Source organism: Lissotriton helveticus, chromosome 6 (genome assembly GCF_964261635.1).
Source record: "Lissotriton helveticus chromosome 6, aLisHel1.1, whole genome shotgun sequence".
Lineage (NCBI taxonomy): Eukaryota > Metazoa > Chordata > Amphibia > Caudata > Salamandridae > Lissotriton > Lissotriton helveticus.
The window spans coordinates 537640975-537661811 of record NC_136067.1 but is presented as its reverse complement, the minus strand read 5'-3'; the positions used below and the strand labels follow the sequence as shown (position 1 = coordinate 537661811).

The following is a 20837-nucleotide window of genomic DNA, read 5'->3' as shown; positions in this document are numbered from 1 at the left end:
TACTAAATGTAGACAAACTGAAATAAAAAAACTCACTGATTTAATAAACAGACATTAAAGTCTCACGTATTGTTTGAGGAAAACCCATCACATACTCTGCCACATCGAGATAGGTTGAAATAAAGTCAACTATATTAACTATTGTCAGAATGCAACTACTACTGGAATTAGTCAGGGTGAGATGTGCTAAAAGGCACCGAGAACAGTCCGAATTGGAAATAGGAGGTCTAAGACTCGCGAATGTGAAATATGATTCTCAATAGCAGCTATGCCTGTGTGTCTAACAGCCGTGCTGCTTATTACTCAAACGCGCCATTTTGGCATCCACATATAATGCTTTTAAAAGTGTCTGTCGGTCGCAATCCCTCTTTGTGTCTCACAAATGGCCGTTAGTAATATCTGTCACATCAACACATCAAGTGCTCGTTGAAAATGCAAACAACAGCTGTCTTTTTTCTAGACGCAAATCATTGATTAGGGAACAAAGCAGAGCCTTTTATGTAAGAGCAGAGGCATTCTCCGTTCTTTTGTTCTTGGTGCCCGGCAGTCGGCGTGAACCCTGCATGGGCAGATTTCGCGCTGCCCTTTCATTGCCGAACTTTGTGCCCACGGACAAAACACATTGAATGCCATTTCGAACGCTCGTCCCCAGCAGGAACTTCTGGAAAATATCGACCGATTTCGAACTCATCATTATTGTAGATGAGACTTATAAATATTCGACCTTATTTAATTCTGCCAATCGAAAAATATCCTGAAGCGACATGTTCCGGTGATGGACAGTGTGAAGGACAGTGCAGATCAGGTGAGAGCGGCTGCAGCTTCTCCTATTACACCCGACGGGTCGTAGCTCAGCTGGAGGCTTCCGCTTTTTAAGTCTTGTGTTTCTGTGACGCTGATTAAGACTTGTATCTAGACAGTGCATGCATACCCCAGAGCCATCAGTGTGTAACGGGCTGGTGAGTGACAGATGAGGAGGCTCCAAGAGTGTAGGACAGGGAAATCCTATTTAATGCTGTTCAATAATCACTGCTTCTTTGATTTACCGCCCTGAAAGCTTCGTGGGATTTTATTCACCGGCCCTCGCCCAGGGAGCGCCCTTAGTTACTATTCCAAAGAATCTAAGAGAAACAGAAGTCCTCGGCAGGTCAGAATGCTGTCGAGAGCCTGAGAGGTAAAGATAAGAAATCTGCAGGCAACGTTAGGTTGACCGTTTTAGCATGGATAGAACTGAATACCAAGGTGGACGATGTTCTGTTCATTCTGCTATGCTATTTATAGAAACAGGTTTAGAAGTCAGTTTGGAAATTGAGAACATAGACCACCATGAGGTGCATAATGCACGTTTTATTTGAATGAATATTTCTAGATTACAAAATTATTCTATATATTTTTGGAGAAAACCGATTCGATCTTTCATGGGTAGTGATCACGTTTCTATTTTGTTTATTTCTGGCTTGTGTATAGCGCTACTTGCTAAAAATCGATCTGGCTAAACTCTGTTAAGGTTTCATATAGCTGTACCATACCAGAAGGATGATTCATTTTCAGGATAGTTCATACACTTAGGGGCACATTTACAAGCCCCATTCGCCGCTGGTGCATCACATTGCGTGACACACCAGTGGCGCATCCTGCTAAGTGATATTTACAATCACAGGTAAAGTCACCCTGCGTGACTTAACCTGTGCTTATAAATATCGCCCCTGTTCACGCAACACTTTGTGTGTTAGGGGCGGGACATGGGTGTTGCTGTGGGTGATCCCAAGCAACACCCATGTCCACTGATGCATTTCCAGATTTACGAGAAATCGTAAACCTGGAAATGCGTCAGTTTGCTGCACCACCAAAGGGGTGGCGTAGCCAAGCGAAACGAGGAAAAATGTTTTAATTTCTCCTCGTTTTTTTCCTCTTTCAATGCATGCTGCATTCTACAGCATGCATTGAAAGAGGAAAATGCCTGCAGTGATTGCTTTTTTGCAGGAAGGGGCCCCTTCCTTCACAAAAACAATCTCCCCATGGCGCAGGCATCCTTGCACCATGGTGCAAGGGTGCCTGCGCCGACGCATGGCAGCTGTTTCTGCGCAAATGCAGGGGAGAGCACAGGAATGCAGCATATCATTGTAGATATGTCGCATTCCTGTGCTCTGAAAGTGCCGCAGCGTGGCACAGCCAAAGGGCTTGCGGTGGCACGCTGCGGCACTTTCTTGTGGATCTGCCCCTTAGGTTTTTATGCACTTGGGGGCAGATCTACAAGAAAGTGACGCAGCGTGGCACCGCAAGCCCTTTGGCTGCGCCACGCTGCGGCACTTTCAGTTTTGTAGAAAACACAGGAGCAAGATACCCGTCAACCGTGTTGGGATTGGGGTGCGATAAAGTAAAAGAATATAATATCCCAACTGGTATTATTTGAAGGCAGTTAGCAAGGATATGCTTACAACATTATCCGAAAGGAGGCAAGGAGACTGTATGATTCTAACATGCGCTTGAGGCATCATTTTATACAAATATTTAAGTAAGGGTAAAATAAAGGAAATAATTTGCAGTTATTGCAGCACTGCAGTATACAATTCACAAAAATGGAGAACAACCCAAATTGTACGTGGTGCTCTAGGTGTAACAGTGAAAACCAAGGTAGTGACGCATGTGTCAATGTGAAATAGCGTAGGTGGCGCAAGGTGAATGGTGCATAAATATACAGTGAAACATTTGATACACAGTGGTTCCAAGTTGAATTAAAGGTTCATATTTAGTATGTTCAATGCGGTGAGCCGCTTTGTGTGTTGCGCCTGTATTCGCGCTGGATGGTCGAAGGCGTTTCGATCCAGTTAATTCAGGATCTTCATCAGGACTGGGTCGAGGGCAGTGCCGTAAATGTGCTTCAGGACCCGCGTCTCCGTGGTTACTTGGAACCCTACGGACATACAACGAGGCTGTCTCTCGCCGAGATTTACTCTCTACAAGCCGATCACTTAGTGGATCGGTTCGAAGGAACTAAATACTCTCCTGGACCCCCTACGACAGTACCTATCACTGCCAACCCTGACAAGGAAGCCACTCCGGATCCCGCCCCCCCCCTCATTGCTAACTGCCTTCAAATAATATCAGTTGGGATATTATATTCTTTTACTTTTGCGGCACTTTCAGAGCACAAGAATGCGACATATCTACAATGATATGTCACATTCCTGTGCTCTCCCGTGTGCTGGCGCAGAAACAGCTGCCATGCGTCGGCGCAGGCACCCTTGGAATCTACGAACCACCCAGGGTTCCCCCAGGTGTGCCAATAAAAATTATAACTCACTCGCGTGGATGGGTCAAGTCCCTGCGACAGGCAAGGGCCCAAAACCTATTGAGAAGACATCAAAATGACAGATCACAAAACAACCTGGTTATGTAAGGGGGGGTCACCTGGGTTTTTGGCCCCGGGCTCAGCGGCCATCTTGGGAAACTACCAAACACACACATTTCTGAAATCTAAACACCAGGGGGAGTCCATCGAGGTATGGCTTACATGGATCCCCCAACGTTTTCCTACCCAGAATGCCCTGCAGACCTCAAATTTAGCTGGAAAGAACAAATGTTCCACATATGTTCGGGTGGAATCATCGTGCCGGCACAAATGTCCTACCCCACAGTGTTCCCCCTAGTCTCCCAAGTAAAATGAAACCTCACTTGTGTGGGTGGGGCAAGGGCCTGTGACTGGGAAGAGCCCAAACATAGGGAGAAAAGGAATAGCAGAATTCCAAGTATATATTTTTTAAAATACGTTTTTAGCCAATTCTGCATTGGACACCCACACAAGTGTGGTATCATTTTACTCGGGACACTAAGGAGAACCTTCTGGGGTAGGACATTTGTGCTGGCACAGTGATTCCACACAAAAATATGTGGAAAAGTTGGTGTTTTTCAGATAAATTTGAGGTTTGCAGGGGATTCTGGGTAGGGAAACATTGGGGAATTCATGCAAGCCATACCTCATTTGACTCCCCAGGGTGTCCAGTTTTCAGAAATGTGTGGGTTTGGTAGGTTTCCCTAGATGGCAGCCGAACCCGGGGCCAAAAAACCAGGTGCGCCCCAAAAATCAGGTTGTTTTGTTTTAGGTAATTTTGAAGTCTCCACAGTACGATTTGGGCCATTTCCTGTTGCAGTCACTATGCCTACCGACACAAATGAGTTACCATTTTTATCAAGAGACCTGGGGGAATGTTGAGTGGTAGGAAATTTGTGTCAGCCCGGTGATCCTACAACTTTCCCACAAAGAAATGTGAGAACATTTTTATTTTTTCATCAAAATCTGAGGTTTGCAGGTGATTCTGGGTAGGGAATTGTTGGGGGACCCATACAAGCCATACCTTGCTGGACTCCCCGGGTGTCTAGTTTTCAGAAATGTGTGGGTTTGGTAGGTTTCCCTAGATGGCCGCTGAGCCGGGGGCCAAAATCTTATGAAACTCCACTGCAAAACCAGGTTGTTTTGTGATAGGTAATTTTGATGTCGCCTCAATAGGTTTTAGGCCGTTGCCTGTCACGGGTACTTGACCCACCCACGTCAGTGAGGTATTATTTTTATCAGGAGACCTGGTGGAATGCTGGGTGGTAGGAAATTTGTGGATCCTCGCAGATTCCAGAACTTTCCCACACAGAAATTTAAGAAAAAAGATTTTTTTGTGCTAAATTTCAGGTTTGCAGGGAATTGTGGGTAGGGAAATGTTGGGGGACCAATGCACGCCATATCTTGCTGAACTCCCCTGGGTGTCTAGTTTTCAGAATTGTGTGGGTTTGGAAGGTTTCCCTAGATAGCCGCCGACTTCGGGGCCAAAAACTCATGGGACTCCCCTTGCAAAACCAGTTGTTTTGTGATAGGTAATTTTGATGTCGCCTCAATAGGTTTTGGGCACTTGTTTGTCGCGGGTACTTGACCCACCCACACAAGTGAGGTGCTATTTTTCTCGGAAGACTTTGGGGAGTGCGGGTTGAGTGGAATTTTGTGGATCCACACAGATTCCAGTACTTTCCACCACAGAAATCTGAGGAAAATGTGTTTGTTTTGACAAATCTTTAGGTTTGCAAGGGATTCTGGGTAACAGAACCTGGTGAGATCCAGACAAGTCACCCCATCCTAGATTCCCCCGGGTGTCTAGTTTTCAAAAATGTAAAGGTTTTCTAGGTTTTCCTAGGTGCCAGCAGCAGAGCTAGGGTTCATATTCTACAGCTAGGCACTTTGCAAAAAAACAGTCAGTTTTTGGACAAAATTTGAAGTTCTGGGATTCTGGGTAACAGAACCTGGTGAGTGCTAGCCAAATTGCCCCATCCTGGATTCCCCTCGGTGTCTAGTTTTCAAAAATGTACAGGTTTGCTAGGTTTCCCTATGTGCCAGCTGTGCTAGGACCGAAATTCCACAGGTAGGCACATTGCTAAAAAAAATCTGTGCCTAGTGGGCTTTCTGTCGCCCTGGTGGGAAATCAGGGGGTGGTTGCCCCGGTATGCCCCCAAGATGGGGGCAGAAAGACTGTGGCTATTTTTGTGGGAGTGTGGACATTGGTATGCCCATTCTGGGCAACCCCCCCACCCAAAAAAAGCCTGCGTAATCGCACTGCCCCATCTGTCCCCCTGGGGGGGCAAAAATACTGGAATTTCTCTGAGTGGGTGAGGGGGGTATTGTCATGTCCATTTTGGGTAGCCCCCACCCCTACACAAATAAATTAAAACAAATCCCTGGTTTCTAGTGGGCTTTTTGCCCCCCCCCGGGGTGGCTGATTGGGGGTGATTGCCCACATATGCCCCCCAGGGGGGCAGAAAGACTGACATTTTTGTGGGGAGGTGGGGGCATTGGCATGCCTGTTTTGGGCAGCCCACACCCCTGATTGAAATTGGCAAAAAATATCCCCAGCATCTAGTGGGTTTTTTGCTCCTGCGGGGGGAAGATTGGGGACTACGGCCCCCATCTGCCCACCAGGGGAGACAGAAAGGCTGTCATTTTGGCAGGGGGGGTAGGGCCATTGACATGCCCCTTTTGGGCAGCCCCCACCCCTAAGTGTAATTGCCCCAAAAAATCCCTGGTTTCAAGTTGGCTTTCTGCCCCCCATGGGGGGCAGATTGGGGGCTAGAGCTCCTATCTGCCTCCCAGGCGGGCAGAAAGACTGTAATTTGTGTGGGAGTGGGCATGGGCATGCCCGTTTTGGGCAACCCTCACCCTAATTCAAATTGCCCCCCAAAAAATCCCTTGCTTCTAGTGGGCTTTTTGCCCCCCGGGGGGCATAGTGGGGGCTACTGCCCCATCTGCCCCCCCCCCAGGGGGGCAGAATGGTATTCATTGTGGTGGGTGGTGGGGGCATGCATCCCCACCCTAAACAAATAAGGCAAAAACCCATGCTCAAGGGGCCTCCCTTCCCTCCCTGCTGTCTTAGTGGGTGAAACCCTGCTTGGGAAATGCCCTCCCCTTTCCAATGATATCCCTCCAGTCTTTCTACGTGCTCAGGGGGCTGAGATAGCTCCCTGAGCACGTAGAAAGTGGAAAATAAATCCTCTGGTGCCTGAATCAGAGGGAATTCGTGCCCCAGTCCTCATGACGGAATGGTTCCGTCTTGAGCACAGGAGCACCGGTGCTCATGATGGAACCATTCCGTCATGAGCATCAAAGGGGTTAAAAGTGATGGTGTGCGTATTTTGCTATGTGCGTTGTGTAAACGTGAGCTACTTTGCATAAAATGTGTTTGGCCTTGGTTATGAGGAATCAGTGAGAATATGTGCCAGGTGTGTACTCAGCTGGGTGGGATTGTAACGGCATGTCCTGTTTCTTGGTAATGTGGAAAGTGCATATTTTACTGAACGTAGGATGAGAACAGTGGACCCGTTTGTTAGTTAATGTGGGGGTATCTATTCCACTAGGTGTAATGCTCATTTTGCGAGGGAGGGGTGTTGATTCTTGTAAGAAATTGGATTATTGGTTGAGATGGGGATGGACACCCTACACAAGCAGCAAGCACAATACTTGTTAGTGTGTACTACAAAATCCGCTAAATTAACCTGTGCTTAACCCTCTGGTAGCTTGGCACAAAAACAATCAGGCTTAACTCAGAGGTAAGGTGTGAAGTATTTAGTGTACACAAACATAAATAAAGTGAAAATACAACACAAGAAAATCCTTAACCAATTTAGAAAATAGAGTATAACTTAATACATTAAATGCTACTAGAATCACAAAAATCCAATTATTAGATCCAGAGATATTTAATTTCAAAGTTTTAGTTAAGTATAGCGTATAAAGGCAAAAAGTGCCTCTCGCGGTCATCTGGTCATGCTAGACTGGGGGAAAGGCACAAATTCAGGCTGACCATGATGAAGTGTGAAGTGTGGGCCATATTCAGGAACCAGGTTAGTCCATTTGAAAAAAGTTACCTATTCAAAGTCTGGCCAAAAGAGTTCAGTTTGCTGTGGAGGAGATCGTGCAGAGCAAAGAGAGCGTCACAGATGATCACCGCTGTGGTGCAAAGAGCCGTCTAGGCATCGCGGGCTGTCATCGCTGTACCCCAAAGAGCTGGTGGGGCATCACAGCTGGTTGTCGCTTAAGCTTTGTGTTGTTGGTCACCAAGGGCTGTTATTACTGTAGCACAAAGTTCAGCTCTCGCATTGCCCGTCATTGCTGGCATCTCTGTAGTGCAGAAAATCAGGTTCACCAGACCTTTACATAGGCGGTCATCATGAACAACAGAGTCTCGGTGCGAATGGGCCTGTACCTGGTTGAGAAGAGCCCAATACTTCAATAGTTCACCTTTCTTCACAGGAGGAGATCAACTGATACCAGGCAAAGTTCCAGGACCTGGGGAAGCACCTCTCGGGGATCAGGAACTCACTCCAACAGAAGCCAACAGTGCTCAGTAAGGTCTAGTTGCAAGTACACGTGGGTCCAGTGCAGCAGGTCGATTGGGCAGTTTCAAAGGTACCTCTGGAGCTAATTTTGTCCCTGTAGCTCAGTCAGGAGGTCAGCCAACTGACCCTTGGAATCACTCAGATTAGGTCTTTAGACAAAATAACAAATTTGAAAGATTGGAAAAGATAAATATCGTTACAAATAAATTGTGATTACAAAATATTGTGTTATAGAATATCATTGTCAAGATTTTTGTTTGCTAAATAATATTGTTTTCAAGAATATGATTATTTTTAATATTTCTTTTCAGTAATATGATTGTAAACAATATAAATTGTAATTATTTTAATATGTTTTAATTAAAATGTTAATTTTAGATGTTTGTACTGTTGGTATAATTGTCAATAATGTTAGAAATATAGTTTATAATTTTAATTAATGTAGCTTTTAAAAAAATGTTATTAGTATTTTATAGTGTCATAGTGTGTTGTTGGGTTTTTAGGGGGATAGAGTGGGATGTTAATTAAATTAGAAATATTTTTGATTTATTATTAATATGTTTATTATTCTTAATCATTTTTTAGGTTCATTATTAATTATGTAAATTATTTGAGGGTTTTTTAATGTAAAATTGAAATTCTATTTTTATTTTAGTGTGTTTATTAGTAATATTACGTTATTGTTTTTGTTGTGGGTTATTGCATTTGTAGGGGTGTAGGATGGGACGTTAATTCAGTTATAAATAATTAAAAACTTATTGTTAATTATTTTTCAGTTGTTAATTAATGATTAAATTGATATGTAATTATGTAACTAGTTAATAGGTATTTATTTAAATTATATTCAGGGCCACTGGAATTATGACACAGGCTTATTGCTGAAACTCGTCGTTCCTTTTTGCACATAAAATTCTAGTGCAAAACCACTTGTGTGCTGTCTTTTAATGTTATATATGGAATAAACTTGGACTCTCATGTGTATATATATATATATATATATATGCACAAATGTAGATTTATACATTCATACATATATATGTGTGTATATTAATATATATGGTTTATGAATACTACATTTTAAATATAATTAAAAAAATAAAGTGTAAAATAAATGTATTTTTAATTAAATATGTCATACATGTATTTTATTTATATATGTCTTAGGGGAATCTTCAAAATTAGTGTGTCATTCTTTAGTGAAAAAATTCAACAAGAGGACATAGCCTCCACATGAAAATAAAAGTGTTTTTTTGGTCAGAAGACTACCATGTCTGTGATTGTTTTTTAAAGCAAACATGTTATTTAAAATCAGCCTGTTTTCCTCAAAGGAAAAAGGCCTGTGTTTTAAAACAAAAAAATTAAAGTTTGAGGTTTCAATTTTTATGAGTAGGCAGTGACCAGTGGGTACAACTTCCTACTCTTAAAAAATATTTGTTTTCCATTGTCAAAGAGGAAGGGGTCCCTTGGGGACGCCATCCCTATTGAGAACATGTTACCACCTCCTTCAAGGAGTCAGTAAAATATGAATGAATCCGATCGTAATTTAGTCGCAAATCAATCATACATCCCATTCAGATTAAGTATTTGGAAGGGACGCCCCTTTCAAATACCAAATCGCAAAAACAAATTCGATTCAGTAACATGGTACTGGTTCGCAATTTGTGTTCTGTACATATGTAAAAGCATTTTTGAAGTTGGAACTGGCCTGATCGGGCCTTTTCGGACAGCAAAAATGGTTTGTACATATGGCCCCAATTCTGAAAAAGGAATGAGAGACATAAACAGACCTCTGCGGCCTGTAACCCAGCTCACTCTCCAAAGTGCAGTGTAGTACTCTGATAAGTACAACTGTGCCTCATCAGGCATTTCATGACTAAACTTTTAAACTGTGTGCAAACAGTCACATGTGCAGCAATCATCTTTCCACATTGTCACCATTATATCAAGCTAACAGTTTTGCCCTTTGGGCTATTGGCCCATAATTCTAAATGAGGATGTTGCTTTTTTAAAAGTTGTTGATAATTATCAGTTGTCACCGGGTCTGTGTAATAACATTCATTTCCATTTAAAGCCCAATCTTGATTTTTCTATTTTATAACAGCGGGTGATTTATGACAAACAATGTAATTACCTCTTAGAATTGATGAGAGAAAATATCTTTGATCAGAAATATCCTGGTGGAGTATCTCCAGATCAAACTTTGTCCATGACTGTGATCACATAATCCTCACTCTTTTGCAGGCAATGCTGTAAAGCCAACCTGCTTGACAGATGTGAGATGTCAGCTTCTTCTTTTATTTTGATCAGACCCTCCAGGATTTCGCGATTTCGCGGTTTGCCGCGAAATCGGCACTTTTGTAAAAATGCAGCGATTTTTACAAAAGTGCCAGTGAAATCGGCACTTTTGTAAAAATGCCGCAATTTTTACAAAAGTGCCTGCGAAATCATCAACTCCCCATTAAACTCTTCTGCCCTCACTACGGTCCTACAGTAGGCTAAAGATATTATGTAGCATCCAGTGAGACCTAGTAAATGTCTCAACAGGTTCTGGGTTCTGGGTTGAAAGGACCTCAATGCAGCACATTCATTCAAGATAGAAAATGTTACTCACACCCACTATTTTTAATGAGTACAAACATTTTGAAGAGCGAGCTGTGAAAGCGCAAGTCAGGACACTAGCCTAAATTACACTCTTACAGCTTCTGGTATAAAAATCAAAGGAAGGGTCAGCATCCACTTTAAACTTTTACTTTATAACAATGCAGTGCAAAAAGCTACACACCATACTATCCAATGCGGATAATTTTGTCATGCAGTACTCATGCAGGGGTGGACTCATTGGAAGAACCACAAATTATGGATCAAAACGAACCAACTACACGTTGCTGACATTACACATATTTTCACTGCAATCTGATGTTCTGATACGTGCAGCTTATTTGAAAACTTCATAGCCAAAGATTCGCACAAAAAATGTGTTCTAATTGATTCCCTGCCACTCAGCACGAGTGCTCAGTTCTCTTACTCCGAAACACAAAAATGTTCGTTTTAGCCGTATTAACCATCTGTTTGCATGTTTTGCAGTAATCACGCAGTGCTGAAAGTTTCCTTTGAAACACAATAAGATGTAAAACATTATGCAGGATTTTAAGTGGGAGGAAAAATGTGGTAAGGTTCCTAAAAGTGGGGGATCCGTGAAAGGGGCGGATCTATATGATTACGGTTGTAGTTTAAACATATACACAAAAATGTGAGTAAGGTGCCACTCTACCCACAGATTTGCATAAAATCACAACTGCAACTGGCATGTGTGACCACTGCTCTGTGCGCTTTTCAGAGAGGCCATTGTGTGGGTGACCAGTATTTTGAACACCTTTTTGCCCCCGACAGGCCCTTAGAGACACTCGCACTGCCTTTAGTCACAACTCAATTGTGCCCTCATTATAACACCTGGATGCCACACAATACAAATTAAGTACTCGGTAAGATTAATATGATGCACTGGGTAAAAAAACTGTTACACAACATCCTGTAAAAAACAAACACTCCTATCCAATGCAAGATTGAGTAAAGCATGTGAAACACAAGCAGGAACTACATCGACCGCCTTAACGTTTTTTACACTCATTGTTCTGAAAGCGATCAGTGATTTTGCATAACAAGTTAAGGACAATAAATACAGGGGCTAAAAGAGACCCATTTCAATGACTGTGTCTTTAATTATTCTGCAGTAAAACTAGGGGTTACCAGGGATTGTGTGCTAAATTCTGTATTTTAGCTTGTTACAAATTGAGGCAAACATGAGAGGATTTTTTACAAATATTCTTACTTTCTGCAAATCAGGAAGTTAGCTTTAGGATGTGGGAAGAAGACACCAGAATCATTTTGAGCTTTAAAATAAATGGGACAGAGGTAGGATTTTAAAAGTTTTGCATACTTACAAAGTCAGTTATTTTTCACACAGTGGGCCTTCTCGGACCTGTTCAACGGGCCATGGCCTGTCCACGAAAGCGGTGTCCAGCCACCCTCAGACTCTCAGGCAAGAAAAGGGTTAAGGATGTGCAAACACCGGTCCCGCAATGTGTCAAAAGGTGTGACAACTGCTAACAACGTATACTAAAGCAAATGGAGAATTGCAATTCCAAGGGATAACAGGCTTCACCTGTGGGCTGCTTCCTCTATTCCATATTCCAGGTTGCCTATTCAAAGTGGAATACTCTGCTAAAACAGTTTCCATTGATTTAAGGCTGAAAATGAATGATTATGAGTAAAATAAAGTGCTGCGAAAATGCAGCTGAATTTCCATATTTGTGCCGCTAAATTTCCATATTTGTGCCGCTAAATTTGCGAATCCATGCCGCTATATCCTGGGTGTCTGTTTGATACATTCAATTGTTTCTAGGTGTTCCAAGCTTACTGCATTATTGGAATGACATAGTAAAACCCTTTACAAAAACTACCTATCTTAAATTTGTCTGGAAGCCTAATTGTCCATTTCCTCCTTTCACATATTTGATCAATACTATCAAGAGTTTCAACTGGAGTACATTTCTGACCATCAGTGAGAAAGTTGTCAATATTGGGTGTTTTTCCAACCGTTATTATGTAAACTCTTAATAAACTGTAATTTCGTCAATGATCACAAATATTTTGCAGGTCCATTGTTACCCTAGGGTGTGCCCCCACACAGAGTAATTGCAGGATCAGAAAGGGTATGTCTAGATATTTCATGGGTTTTAACAGACAAAATTTAAGGAAAATGTTTCCCTACATGGAAAAATAGTAAAAATGTACCTTTGCAAATCTTCTCAAAGCATATTCCAGAAGATTGTATGCCATGCAGACACTCCTTTTAAATATGTGTAGCGGGCAGATACTCTTTCACAAGATTCTCAAAATTGCTAAAACTGCCTACATGTACATAGATTAAGTTCTAACTACAGTTCATAGGTTAGTGCATGACATGGGCTCTTAGTTTCCTAGTGGATAATGTTCTAAGTGATGTATAAAGGAGATGGATAAGGAAGATATAACAGCCAACTATATTGACATTAGAGAATCATTGCTTTAGTCTTAATGCTTATTGTCCTATTTGTGAAGGGCAAACATTAGCCTGGGAGGCACTCTATAAACTAATAAGGATGCAAAAACTACAACATATTAGATACATGTGTGTGGGTGCGGGAAATTATGCAATCTAGACACCCCAAAATTGACCTCAATCAGAGACGGTATCAAACCTCATTCTCATGAGGCAATGTGTGAAACACCTCCCAGCACATCAAAAATAGCAGAAGTACAGTCAATGAATTAAAAAGGCTCACTCGGTAACTGAGTTCTAGAATAGAGGAACAGTTAAAGTGTTTTATTACAAAATTCAAAGTAAATTGATAGTAAGTCAATGCCATGAAGACGTTCAGTAAATAGGGCAATAGAGAGAAATGCAAAACCAAAAATTAGTCTGTGTTCTAAGAGGGCATTTAAATTAGGAGTCGAACAGGCAGCCTCCCTAGTAGAATAGGAAAGTCTCTGTCTTACCCTCAAAATCAAGGGTTTTTATACATTATTTCCACATATGAAATTAAAAGAATTGCAGAATCACTGTGGTGTGAGTAAAAGTACCATTCCATTAGTAAATCAGAGCACAGTCCCATTAAACATCCTATTGCCTTAGTACCTAAGCGCTATCCCACTGCATGAATAATTATTCTGCCCCTTCTATGTTAATATCATCTAGAGATGCTAGAACAAACTATATACCTAAGAAAAGCATGTCATGTGAATGAATAGGGCACAGTGATTTAGTGGAAAGACCTTGAAGTAATAGTTGTAGTTTTGTGACTGAGATGGGGAAGTTCATCGAGAACAGAAAAAACAACGACAATGGAATTAAACAAATTGAATACCTGCTGCAGAACCGAGAGGCAGTGATAGGTGCAGGGAGAAGACAAAGGTGACATCCATTTTGAAAATTGAGGCCCCTATGCCCAAATTGACACAAGTCAAAAACATGCCTTTCTACACATCATAGAGATTTGGTTCCAAAAGCAACAGTACTTAATTCGTATACATATGTGTAATTGAGGATGAAAATTGATTGATAATGATGCACAAGAATTTATAGGCATAAAAACATTTAACAACTTCCCCCTGTTATTCTATTATTACTAAAACACAAATCAAATTAATTAAATTAGTCAGCACTTATAGCACTGTCTGCATCCCTTTCTGCTTCTTTTGAGTTGTTTCTTCCAACAATTTTAACCATCATTAGGCACGATCCTTGGCATTCTTCATCTCAAATTATTTTCTCTTTCACTTTAACGATTTGCTTGGATAGAACAATGTCTGTGTAACAGACAGTGTGTACGTCTATTCATGTGGGTGATATCTAAATGCTGATATGCTCAATTAAAATGAAAGGGCCAAGAATGAGGCTTGAAACTGTCTTTAATGATTTTTTGTGTGTTTCAGGTAAGTTGAAAGGGTTATGCAAGTGGATCAGTGGTATAGGATGATTTTTGATTGGAGTTGTATGGTGTCAGAGGGTGACATTTTGATGCAATGTGACGAAACTGCAATGGGGATGTTTAGGTGGAGAAAGGGAAAAGGCTAATGATCTTGGAGTCTGGATGTAGTGGGAGGTTGAAGGAGTTAATGAGAACTTGAAGAAGTTGAATGAAAGTTTGGAGTGGTATGTTTCAGGGAGTATATTGAGTTATAGTGGTATTAAGGGTGAGTGTGACTAGTGATGGAAGAGGGCCCCAGTGGGCAATTGCTTCTTGAATGCTAGAGAAAAAAGGCACATTTGCATGTTGGACAATAATAGGAAAGCAATGGTTCATTAAGCTTGGAAGAATTTATTTTGGTGCAGACCTCCCTGTAGGGTGGTGGAAGAGGAAGGTGGGATAAGTGAGCTTTGTGGAAAAGTCAGTGGGAGGGCAGTAGCAGGCAAGACCAAGGATTACCTGGAATTCATTTGAAGGTATTTGCATCTCTAGGGTAGGGGATTACAGGTTTTGATGGTGATGGAAGTGTAGATTGATGGAGGCTTTCATTGACTGGAGTGGCAGGAAGAATAGAGGAAGAGAAGCAGCTGTGTTCAAGGTAGCCTTCAGTGGTGCAAGTTTGCTTTTCCGGAGGCCCACTAGGGTGGCACTACCATAGCCTCATTTAGATAACACATATGCTTAGAACGCTGTTTTGAGATGGTAAGGAAAGGTTTTAATTTCCTTAATGCATAAAGTTAGTGGTTAGTTCCTCTGGTGGCGACACTGATGTGATTTTGCATGGCAAGGGTATTGTCCAAGATTATTCCTAGGTGTTTGGCTGAGTCAATGATGCATAGGGTACAGTGCAAAGCAGTAAGATATGGGAGCCAGTCTTGATGCTAGGTGCGATCCTGGGTGATGATATCAGAAGAAATTCTGCTGTGAAGGCGTTAAGGCGGTAAGTGGTTAGAAGTCAGCCAATGTTGAGTTTTAGTAAAGGTGATATTGAGGATGCTGATGTCATTTGGGAGAAGCGATTTTCATGTAGAGTTGAGTATCATCTGCATAAATGTGGTAGGAGATGTGAGAGAGTTTGATAAGTTTGGCCAGGAGCTACATGTACAGGTGTCGGAGAGAGAGTGGAGCCTTTGGAGCTGCGTAGCCTAACTGGCGACTGATCTGACAGAGTGTGGTTAATTAGAATCGGCTGAGATCTGTTGTGCAGGAATGAGGCAAACCATTTTAAAACCATTTTAACATGGCACCGGAGAGACCCATCTGAGTTCTAATAAATTCAGAAGGGTGTCATGATTGTCAAACGCTGCTGACAGGTCCAATAGTATTATTAGCAGGATTCAATCTGAGCGAGTGATCATAGAGCATCATCAACAATGTGGACCAGGGCGGTTTTTATGCTATGGCATGGTCTTAAACCATGTTGACATTGCTTGAGTAGTTGAAATTGCTCAATGTGATTGCGAAGATAGGTGCACACATTTGTCTAAAAGTTTGGCCAAAGTTGAGATGTTGGAGATGGGGCGATAGTTGTTGGGGTCAGACTGGTCTGACTTGGGTTTTTATAAGATAGGAGTAACCTGACCACTTTTTAGGCAGTCAGGTAAGAAGCTTTGGGTAAGTGAGGCATTTATAATCTTATTCCATAATGGTAGTAGGAGGGGAATGTACTCATTGAGGAGTTTGGAAGAAAGGGGTTCATTGAAGTGGTTGTAGTATTTCAGAGAAGTTAGATGTTTTTAGATGTAAGTTTCCTCAAAGGCTTTAAATTTGTTTTTAGCATTGTTTTTAGGTTTGCGGGGTGAGGTATCTGGGCAATATTCCTGACCATGAGGGAAAGGGTGTGTGGGGGCTGGGCACGGTAGGAGTTCTAAGGCATTCTTTATCTCAGTGGTGATTAGCATAGTTTTCTCGGCAAGAAAGGAGGCAAACGTTTCACATTTAGGTTGGATTTTCAGAGGCTAGGCTTTGCTTTTCCAGATTATTTAGTTTTTGACAATTCCAAACAGTTTTTTGGGGAAATTGATTGCCACATCAAGTTGGTTATGAAAGAAAGCAGCTTTGGAATTTCTAATGTGCCTATTGTAGGGGCTCCATTTGTATCATATGTATAAAACAACAATATCTCAATTGGATTCACTTAAAAAACAGATATATTTGCATGTACAAGACATTACAAAGGATCTGGACATAAAGGAAGAGAGACTCTAACTTTTTAGTTTTTAAAAGTGCATATAGCATCATATATTAAAAGGCAATATTTGCAAAATAGTCAAAACAATAGTTTGGAGAACATCACTTGAGGCATAGAATGCGGTGGCAAACCAAGGGGGCTTTGTGCACTACGTGATAGTGAGACAAACGGTGATGGCGTGAGTCACATATGGGTGAGAAAAGCGAAAGGCACAGAAAGAAAACATGAAAACACAATATACAAAAAATTGTTGGTTCCTCTTTGATGAATGGGTAATTGCTGTTGATTTGGGAACCGGAGAAGGTAATGCGCCATAAGTTGCGCTGTATTGCGGGTCAACAGCCTTTCAATCCTTTTGATTTAGGATCTTCATCAGGACCGGGTTGCCGATTAACAGAAGTGAGTGTGGATGCTGGCCCAGAAACGGATCCCCGTTCTGGTAAGGGACGTAGGTTGATTTGTCGTGTTGTATGGAGTATCTGTTTGCAGGATCTAAAGGATTTTGAAGAGTGGTACAGGTGCAAAATCGGAGCCCCGTTGAGGCCAGGAAGACAACAATGATCAGAGGGATATGTAGGGGTGGTTCGGTAGCTAGGTCCGGAGATGGGTATCGTGTGAGGGTCAGAATTAGTGTGAGGATGCAGCTCCGTCTCGGTGAAGGTGTGGCGGAGGTCGGAAAAGTATGGAGAAGCGGGTCCAGTGGCTTGTCCAAGTGATTTGGTGCGCTCGGCGGGTCGTGGGAAAACGCAGGAATGGAGTCCCGTTCCGGCTGGTTAGGTGATTAAAATAGGCAGGGTCGGGAGATCCACTGTCTTCTCTCAGTGAGGGCACCGTGAAGGAATTGACTGATTGCCGTCAAAGTCCGGCGGTCAGAGGGCGGTCAGGGATCTTTTGAGTAGATCTGGATCCGCGGGAAACACTACTCCTGTTGCTTTTCCACATTTTTATCATAGCAGTTTTTAGGTTTGAGAAGGTGCTCTTTCAGCATTTCTAAGGCATCAGCGTTCCTCTTTAAGGTTGCGGTTGGATCATTTGGATTTGGCTCTCTTAAATGTTTGAGATCAATAGAATCCATGATTTTTTACATGGAAGTGATGTAGTAATCAGTGAAGTCATGAGCGTCATGCATGTTAGAGAGAAGGAGCAGGGTGTGTTTATTAATAGCAGACATTGTGATTGGGTTGATGTTACATGTGTCTCTTGCACAGCATTTGGCTTTTAAAGGTTGGCCCCTAGAGTTAACAGGTCTTTCACATATAAAGAAGGTGATGCAAGGGTGGTCAATTCAGTAACAAGGTTTGATGGATACTATTTCAATGGTGTTTTGTGATGATTAGAACTAAATGCTGCAGTCCATCAAATTTTCAGCTGCCCCAAATCTCATTCAGCTTCCGTGGCACTGAACCAACTGCACTGGCTGCTTGCGAGGAAAAGGATTGCATTCAATCAATCAATCAATCAATCAGGGGTTTGTAAAGCACGCTACTCACCCGTGAGGGACTCAAGGCGCTGGGGGGGGGGGTCAGTGGCTCCGGATCAGTGGAAGAGCCAGGTATTGAGGTCCTTCCTGAAGGTGGGCAGGGTAGGGGAGCGTCTGAGGTTCGCAGGGAGCTCGTTCCAGGTCTTAGCTGCGATGTAGGAGAAAGCTTTCCTGATGGTTCTGTTCCTGCTAATGCGGGGCACCTCTGTCAGGGCGAGCTCAGCGGCGCAGAGGTTCCTCCTGGGTACGTGCAAGGATCCTCTGTGGTTGAGGTATTTGGGTCCGATGTTGTTGAGGGACTTGTAGGCATAGGTGAGGAGTTTGAAGGTGACCCTCTTCTCGACGGGGAGCCAGTGGAGGATTTGTGGGTGTTGGGTCATGTGCTCATGGCAAGGTGTCCTGAGAACGAGTCTGGCTGCGGCATTCTGGATGGTTTGAAGTTTGTGTAGAAGATTCCTGTTGATTCCAGCATAGAGGGCGTTGCCGTAGTCCAGTCGGCTGGTTATGAGTGCATAGGTGATGGTTCTTCTGCAGTTGGGGGGATCCTTTTGAAGGTCTTACGGAGGATGCGAAGGCAGTTGAAGTTAGTGGAAGAAATGGTGTTGATCTGGTGGTTCATGGAGAGGGAGGAGTCAAGGATGATGCAGAGGTTCTCAGCGTGGTCTGTAGGGCTAGGTGGGTTCCCGAGCACGAAGGGCCACAAGGTGTTGTCCCAGGTGGAGGTGCAGGGTCCCGAGGATGAGGGCCTCGGTCTTCTCTAAGTTGAGCTTCAAGCAGTTGTCTTTCATCCAGGTGGCCACGTTATTCATTCCTTCATGAAAGCAGAGTCTGGTGTCTTTGGGATTCTTCGTGAGCGAGAGGATGAGCTGGGTATCATCGGCATAGGATACGATGCTGAGCCCATGCTGTCTGACGATGGCGGCAAGAGGGGCCATGTAGATGTTGAAGAGCGTGGGACTGAGTGAAGATCCTTGGGGTACTCCGCACTTGATTTCCGTGGGTTCGGAGATGAAGGGAGGGAGTCGAATCCTCTGGGTTCTGCTGGTGAGAAAGGATTGGATCCAGTCGAGGGCGGCTCCTTGTATCCTGTGTCATGGATTCTGGCTGCGAGCCTACGATGTGAGACGGTGTCGAAGGCTGCTGAGAGGTCTAGAAGGATGAGGGCCGCAGTGTGTCCTTGGTCCAGCAATATGCTTATGTCATCCGTGGCGGCAAGAAGGGTGGTCTTGGTGCTGTGGTTGCTGTGTAATCCAGACTGGGAGGCATCTAGGATGGAGTTCTCTTAGATGAAGGTGGTTAGCTGGGCGTTCACAAGTCTCTCTGTGACTTTGGCCGCAAAGGGGAGGAGAGAGATGGGCGGGTAGTTTTTCAGGTCAGTAGGGTCGGCCGTTGGTTTTTTGAGCAGGGGTTTCACCTTCCACCCATTTCCAGTTGTCCTGGCAGATGCCGGATCTGAGGGAGGACTTGATCGTCCGTGCAAGTTCGGATGCGATGGCCACAGCGGACCTGTGGAAGATGTGTGGTGGGCAGGCATCCGTTTGGGCTACTGAGTGAGTTTTCTTCATTGTTGTGGTGATGCGATCGACGGTCGCAAGATCCCAGGACGTGATGGTTGACTTATCAGCGACGGTGGGTAGGGGGGTGGTGTCCAGTGCTGCTTCGCTGAAGTTGTCATAGAGGGCCTTGATCTCCAAATGGAAGTAGGAGCTGAGCTTGTTGCAAAGTTCCTGGGAAGGTGTGACGTCCGTGGCTTCGCAGGTGGGTTTTGTGAACTGCTGTATGCTGTTGAACAGTTCCTTGACGTTGGTTGCGTTGGTATGGATTTTGTCTCTTATGAAGGTCCGTTTGATGTCTCTTATGCGCTGGTGGTAATCCTTCAGGGCACTCTTGTGGTCGTTCTGTGCTTCCGTGGTTTTCCGGTTTTGCTAAGTTTTCTCTAGGTGTCTGCAGGACCGTCTAGCTTCTTGAAGTTCTGTGGTGAACCAGGCGGCCTTCAGAGGGTGTAGTTTAGTGGGGTGGCAGAGGGGTGCCAGCTTGTTAGCGCAGCAGGAGACCCAGCAGTGAAATTACCTGGCTGCGGAGTTGGTGTCGGTCGTGGCGCTAGGGGGGGTCTTGGTGGAGGGTGGTGACGGGTGCTCCTCTGTGACCTTGGTCCAGTTCCGTCATGGTGGGCATGGGGCAGGCTTGGGTGTGGTGGTGGTGTTGAAGGTGAAGTGGACGCTATGGTGGTCTGCCCAGATGGGCTGGGCGGTGTGGGTGAAGCGGATGTTTTTTTTCCTCCTATGAAGATGGGGTCGAGGGTGTGACCTGCTCTGTGGGTGGGCGTTTTGACGAGCTGTTTCAGTCCTAGATTGGGGAGGTTGACGAGGAGAGTGGTGGAGTCTGGGTCATTCCTGTTGTTGAGGTGGAAGTTCAGGTCCCTGAGTAGAATGTAGTCCACGGAGGTATTGGTGTGGGGTGCGGCGAGCTCGGCAATGGTAGTGGCTGGCTGGGTGCGAGGTCCTGGAGGTCTGTAGATGAGGGTGCAGTGCAGCATGGTCCTGGGGCTGCTCTGGATAAGGAAGTGGAGGTGTTCAGTGTTAGAGTGGGGGTCACTCGTGCTGCATGTGGAGAGTTGGAGGGGGGTTTTCTGTGTGATGGTGAGTCTTCCTTTTGGGCGGTGCAGGTGTTTCTCTGGATTTTGTAGCCGCCGGGGATGGCCGTGGTGATGTCGGGGCCGGTGGCGGCGTTGGTCCAGGTTTCCGTGAAGAAGGCAACATTGGGCGAGAGGTTGTCAATCAAGTCCCAG

At 43.9% G+C, this 20837-nt stretch overlaps 1 protein-coding gene across 1 annotated transcript in view; it reads left to right on the top strand.

The window, feature by feature from the left end:
* Nucleotides 1-675: 675 nt before the first annotated feature.
* LGSN (lengsin, lens protein with glutamine synthetase domain) overlaps nucleotides 676-20837 on the top strand; it is a 146339-nt gene continuing 126177 nt past the window's right edge. The window contains exon 1 of the mRNA XM_078646810.1: nucleotides 676-805. Within this exon, the coding sequence (XP_078502936.1) occupies nucleotides 776-805 (30 nt within the window). The 5' untranslated portion in view covers nucleotides 676-775. The remainder of the gene's footprint in view (nucleotides 806-20837) is intronic.